The sequence below is a fragment of the Microtus ochrogaster genome, chromosome 21 (genome assembly GCF_000317375.1).
Source record: "Microtus ochrogaster isolate Prairie Vole_2 chromosome 21, MicOch1.0, whole genome shotgun sequence".
Taxonomy (NCBI): Eukaryota; Metazoa; Chordata; class Mammalia; order Rodentia; family Cricetidae; genus Microtus; species Microtus ochrogaster.
The window spans coordinates 3,566,066-3,571,980 of NC_022022.1; the positions used below are offsets into that span (position 1 = coordinate 3,566,066).

The window sequence follows — 5,915 nt, forward strand, 5'->3', positions numbered from 1 at the left end:
AAAAAAAAAAAAAAAAAGATCTTGCTGTGTAGCCCCACTTGGAGTTCCCTGTAGCTGTCCTGCCTCTGGAATACTGGGACTGACGTTAACAGTGGCGTTTTAAGGGGTACATGCATGGGTGGTGGGGTGTGTTTTCCTTCGGTAGTCACTCCGCAGTGCAGCGGCTTTGGTCGCTGTCACTTTTCTCCCCCTCTCCCTTTCGTGGTCTGCCCACCCCCCTCAGCCGCTCGTTGGTCTTGCCCACAGCCCTTGCTCTGAGCTGTTCCATCCAAACCGTGCCGAAAGCCTCTATTGTTCTTATTTTTTTGGACTTGCTACTTTATTTGACCTGTTGAAGCTGTGGAACCCTGGGAGGAGAGACCCAGTTCCCAAAAGTTGTCCTGTGACTTGCGTATGCATGCTGTGGCAAGCATTTGCCACATACTTGTCTTGCCCTCCAAGTAATAAATGAAATGAAAGAGTGAAGTAACCGGACCTTCGAGAAAGAAGCAACTTTCTCAGAGAAAAAATTACCCAGGGGTAGAGTGATATTTAGTGCTCAGAGAGCACGGGCTGCTCTTACATGGGATACAGCTTCAATTCCCAGCAGTATGTTGTTTCCAACCGTCTAACTCCAGTTCTGGCTCATCCAGTACCCGCTCCTGGCTTCACAGGGTCTGAGGACACACACAGAGACAGACAACCATACACACAAATGCAGTTGTCAGAAAGTTAAGTGGCAGAATGAGAAGAGCCTGTGTCTCAGCACCACCTGATATCCAATAAATCACCCCCTACCATTTGTGGTTCTAGTTATTATCAGGTAAAGCTTTATGAGGTGGAAAAAGTTATCACTGAGCCAGTTTTGCTTTCGAGGAAAGTACCTTGTTCTGGGCACTGCGCTCTTCCCTGAACACAGGTGTCAGTGGCTGGTAGAACTCTTCGAGACCTTAAGGGTCATCAAGAGTTGGTCCCGGACCAGGGATGTGTGGCTCAATAGTAGATTGTATGACTGATACCTCCACCCCCAAACCAAAAGGCAGGGAAGCCAGAGTCTATATTTCATATTATCTAGATCTTGGGTTTTTTGTTTTGTTTTACCGGGTCTCATATAGCCCAGATTGGCCTCAAACTTATAATGTAGTTAAGGCTTGCCATGAACTCTTGATCCTCCTAGCTCCATCTTCGGAGTTCTAGGGTTAGAGCTGTGTGCTGCTGCGCCTGGCTTGTGTGCTCTGTTAAGATAGAAAGAGTTCCAGGTGACCCTGCGTTCTAAGCCTGAAAGCCACTGCTGTGTCACAGCGTGTTTGGCAGGAGGTGTTGAAGGGTCCCCTATCTGTAGAATATGTTTTGGGGGATCCTCCATTGTTGTGTCCCCCTCTCCTCGTCTTGACAGTGTGGACAACAGTGAGTACATGCGGAATGGAGACTTCCTTCCCACCCGGCTGCAGGCCCAACAGGATGCTGTCAACATCGTGTGTCACTCAAAGACTCGAAGCAATCCTGAGAATAACGTGGGCCTCATCACCCTGGCCAAGTACGTGGGACCCAGGAGTGGGGCTCTGAAGGTGGGTGGTGTTGCCATGTTGGGTCTATAGGTGGCTGACCTTATGTTGGTAGTACAGGCTGTTTTTACCCTTCCCCGTGTTTTCCCTTCCTCCCGTGGTCAGCACAGCCTGTTGGGTAGGGAGGATTTACTAGCCCCCTCCCCCCCACACACAGGTTTTTCCCTCTGCCCTGGCTGTCTTCAGACTTGCTGTGTGCCTCAGGCTGCCTTGGACTTGGGTGGACCTCCTCTTGTCTCCCAGGCCTGCACCACTATGCTCAGCTTTTAACTTTTTCTTGTCATTTTGATGCTAAAGGTGACCCCAGTCTCCTTTGTGCGAGGCGAGGGCTCTGCCGCTTAGCTCCAGCCCCAACCTTTGGGATTTTCTTTTTTTCTTGTTTAAAGTTTATTTGTTTTGTATTTTATGTATATGAATATTTGTCCTGCATCTATGTATATGCACCATGGGCATGCATGGTGCCCACAGGGTTCAGAAAAGGGGTTCAGGTTCTCTGAAACTGGAGTTTGGGTGCTGGGAAATGAAGCTGGAGCCTCTATAAGAGCAGTAAGTGCTTTTAACCAATGAGCTATATTGTCAGCTCTTTTTTTTTTTTTGAGACAGGGTCTCATATAGCCTTGGCTGGTATCAGACTCAGATCTGCTGCTTCTGCCTCCCCAGTGCAGATTAAAGGCTTGTACCATTTTGTCCTTCAGGAGACTCTATCTTAAAAATGATAAAAGTTGTTTTTAAGGTCTCTAAAGAAAACATGAATAGCCAGGTGATGGTGGCACACACCTTTAATCTCAGTACTCAGGATGCAGAGGCTGGCAGATCTCTGAGTTTGAGTCCAGCCTGGTCTGCAGACAAGTTCCAGGACAGCCAGGACTACACGGAGAAACCCTGTCTCGAGAAATCCCCCAAAAGAAAAGAGGAGTGGGAGCGGTCGGGAGGCACTGTGTGTCTGAGCTCACCAAAATGCTTTGCTCTCACCTAGTGACTGTGAAGTGCTGACCACACTCACGCCTGACACTGGCCGCATCCTCTCCAAGCTCCATACTGTCCAGCCCAAGGGCAAGATCACCTTCTGCACCGGCATTCGTGTGGCCCACGTGAGTCCTGCCGCCTCCCTGCTGTGAGGATCAGCGCTCATTTTTCTTGAGAACTGTAATCTAGAGCTGGATAGAGCAAGACGAGAGATGGCCTAGAACAGTGGTTCTCAGCCCCTCACACTGCGACAGGTCTTCATGTTGTGAGGACACCAACCACACAGTTATTTGTGTTGCTGCTTCATAGCTGTAATTTTGCTACTCTTTCGAACTGTACTGTAAATACCTGTGTTTTCCAGTGGTCTTTTTTTTTTTTTTTTTGGTTTTTCGAGACAGGGTTTCTCTGTGGTTTTGGAGCCTGTTCTGGAACTAGCTCTTGTAGACCAGGCTGGTCTCGAACTCACAAAGATCCGCCTGTCTCTGCCTCCCAAGTGCTGGGATTAAAGGCGTGCGCCACCACCGCCCGGCTTCCAGTGGTCTTAATGACCCCTGTGAAAAGGTCACTCGACCCTCAACCCAAGAAGCACTGACCTAGAGCACGCTTACTCAGTATAGACAGGGTGAGACAGGAGGACCGTGAGGGATGTGAGGGAGGCCTGATCTGCGTGATGGTCAACGTGACCGTGATGGAAGGAAGAGGAGGGGCAGGGGACACAGGGAGGAGCTGATGCTTCCTGTGGTTGATGGGAACTTCTTTTGCTTTCCAAGCTGGCCCTGAAGCACCGGCAGGGCAAGAATCATAAGATGCGCATCATCGCCTTCGTGGGGAGCCCCGTGGAGGACCAGGAGAAGGATGTGAGTCTGCGGCCTCAGGCAGAGCCTGCATTTGGGAATGTCCCCACCTACTTAGAATCTGGGGGAAAGGTGGATGTCTGATTTCAGTCTTGTGTCGACCTTTGGTCGGCTGCTGAATTTCTGTGTGTTTTGTGAGGCAAGTTCGGTGCTTAATATATAGAATCAATTTCTTGGTTTTCTTATTTTCTTCTCAGCTGGTAAAACTAGCCAAACGCCTCAAGAAAGAAAAAGTGAACGTTGACATCATCAATTTTGGGGAAGAGGTAAGTCTGGATTGTAGAGCATGGGATCTGATCCATTGGTTATGAACAGGACCGTCCTTTCCTGGAGTAGAGGCCCTGGGACTCTGGAGACTGCTGGGAGCAGTGAGTGAAGGAGGGGTCTGTCTTGTGCTCTCTGCCCCGCAGGAGGTGAACACAGAGAAGCTGACGGCCTTTGTGAACACACTGAATGGCAAGGACGGAACCGGATCACACCTGGTGACAGTGCCCCCTGGGCCCAGCTTGGCTGATGCCCTCATCAGTTCTCCTATTCTAGCTGGTGAAGGCGGTGCCATGCTGGGGCTCGGTGCCAGTGACTTCGAGTTTGGAGTAGACCCCAGTGCTGACCCTGAGTTGGCTCTAGTAAGCAGATGCTGCCCTGGTCTGTTCTCTCTGTAGATGCCCAGCTCGTGGGCTGGGTCATCCTGGGCACTCCCATGCCATCCTTTCCTTCTCTTAGCTCTGTCTGCAGGGCTCTGGCTTGTTCCTTTTCCTGGTGACGCCCCAGGCCCTCTCCTGCTGCTTCCATTTCCCTTCTCATCTCTCCGCAGTTCTCTTCCTGCGATGACGATAAACCAGAGGGTGCGCTCCTGTGTTCTCCAGCCACAGCAGTGCCCCAGGAGTCCATCTTGTCTTCTCTTTTCCAGGCTCTTCGTGTTTCTATGGAAGAGCAGCGGCAGCGGCAGGAGGAAGAGGCACGGCGGGCTGCTGCAGCCTCTGCCGCCGAGGCTGGAATTGCAACGTCTGGGACTGAAGGTGAAAGAGGTGGATTCTGAAGTCCCGGGCCTGAGGGTGTAGCCATTTTAAGCTAGGCTTGGGTAGTGGCACAGCCAGCCCTGTGGGATGTTCACTAGGTCTTCCTTGCCCTTCTGTTCTTTCCCAGACTCGGACGATGCCCTCCTGAAGATGACCATCAGCCAGCAGGAGTTTGGCCGTGCTGGGCTTCCTGACCTAAGCAGCATGACTGAGGAGGAGCAGATTGCCTACGCCATGCAGATGTCGCTGCAGGGAGCAGGTGAGTAGGGCCTGTGTTCAAAGTCCCGGGCAGGGCTGAGGTTGGGGTGAGGAGAAGGCCCTGAACAGAGACTGCCATTCTCCTTTCCTCAGAGTTCGGCCAAACAGAGTCAGCTGACATCGATGCTAGCTCAGCCATGGACACCTCTGAGCCTGTGAAGGTGAGAGCCGGCACTGATCCTTGGATCCAGTCATGTTTGAGATCCCAGCCTTTTAGGGCTGAGGCTTCCCTCCCTAGCATTTCACAGATGAGTTCTCTGAGGAACAGAAGGAAACACATAGATGTGTGTTTTCTTCTGTGTAAACCTTGCCAGGGGAATAGTGAGTTGGAGAAGCATTCTATTGTCCTGGAATTTTCTAGTGGGATTGATCTGGATTGAAGTCTATGGAGTCCTCCCGAGAGGGTCTGGGGGACAGGAGTGTTGGCGTTTCCCAGCAAGAAAGCTGCATGTGGTGGTGGCTTTACCCTCTGCGCTCCGTTAGCAGAGTTCTCCTGCTTCTGTGTTGTCCGTTAGTGCCCATGCCATTATGGACACGGGTCTTGCTTACTAGAGCCTTTCCTTCCCTTGGTGGCACACCCGGCCCCCGCAGCCCCTTCCCTGAGCGCTCTGCTGCCCGTGTGCCCCCGCTCATGTGCCTTTTTCAGGAGGAGGACGACTACGATGTGATGCAAGACCCAGAGTTCCTTCAGAGTGTCCTGGAGAACCTTCCCGGCGTGGATCCCAACAACGAAGCCATTCGGAATGCAATGGGCTCTCTAGCCTCCCAGGCCACCAAGGATGGCAAGAAGGACAAGAAAGAGGAAGACAAGAAGTGAGCCTGGAGGGAGGGCTGGCTGAGTCTGCCCAGGGGACTGTGAAGACGGGGTTGGCTATAGACGTAGATGTGCTGTCTGCAGACTTTACAACCTGAATAAAGCTTGGCAAGTTTTTCCCTTTGCTTCAAATAGTGCACGCAAGGAGTTGGCTAGAAGGAGTGCCTGCCACCTCTGCGCTGCAGACAGCTCCTTCTCGTCCCAGCCCTGACGGTTCCTCAGGCTCCTTTCCTTTGTCACTAGGAGAAGCATTGCTGTGGCTCCACTATTGGATCCCAGGGCCACTGAGGTGACTAGAGAATAACACCGTGGTGGCAGTCTAGGGACGAACAGTCCATGTCTGATAGGTCAAAGAACTATTAGTTATGTGTTTTTATTTTTGAGACAAGGTCTCACTATGTATTCATTAAGTATACTGCATTGACCTCAGACTCAGAGCTCCACCAGCCTCTGCCTCCCA

General features: G+C 51.5%; 1 protein-coding gene across 2 annotated transcripts in view; it reads left to right on the plus strand.

Annotated features, from left to right (window-relative positions):
• Psmd4 (proteasome 26S subunit, non-ATPase 4) overlaps positions 1–5,573 on the plus strand; it is an 8,804-nt gene extending 3,231 nt beyond the window's left edge. The window contains exons 2-10 of one of the 2 annotated variants that reach the window (XM_005356997.3): positions 1,376–1,516; positions 2,521–2,635; positions 3,281–3,367; positions 3,562–3,630; positions 3,775–3,990; positions 4,275–4,392; positions 4,511–4,642; positions 4,735–4,802; positions 5,288–5,573. In XM_005356997.3, coding sequence (XP_005357054.1) covers positions 1,376–1,516; positions 2,521–2,635; positions 3,281–3,367; positions 3,562–3,630; positions 3,775–3,990; positions 4,275–4,392; positions 4,511–4,642; positions 4,735–4,802; positions 5,288–5,458 — 1,117 coding nt within the window. In that variant the 3' untranslated portion in view covers positions 5,459–5,573. The remainder of the gene's footprint in view (positions 1–1,375; positions 1,517–2,520; positions 2,636–3,280; positions 3,368–3,561; positions 3,631–3,774; positions 3,991–4,274; positions 4,393–4,510; positions 4,643–4,734; positions 4,803–5,287) is intronic. The other variant, XM_005356998.3, reaches the window with a different exon arrangement.
• The last annotated feature ends 342 nt before the right edge of the window (positions 5,574–5,915 follow it).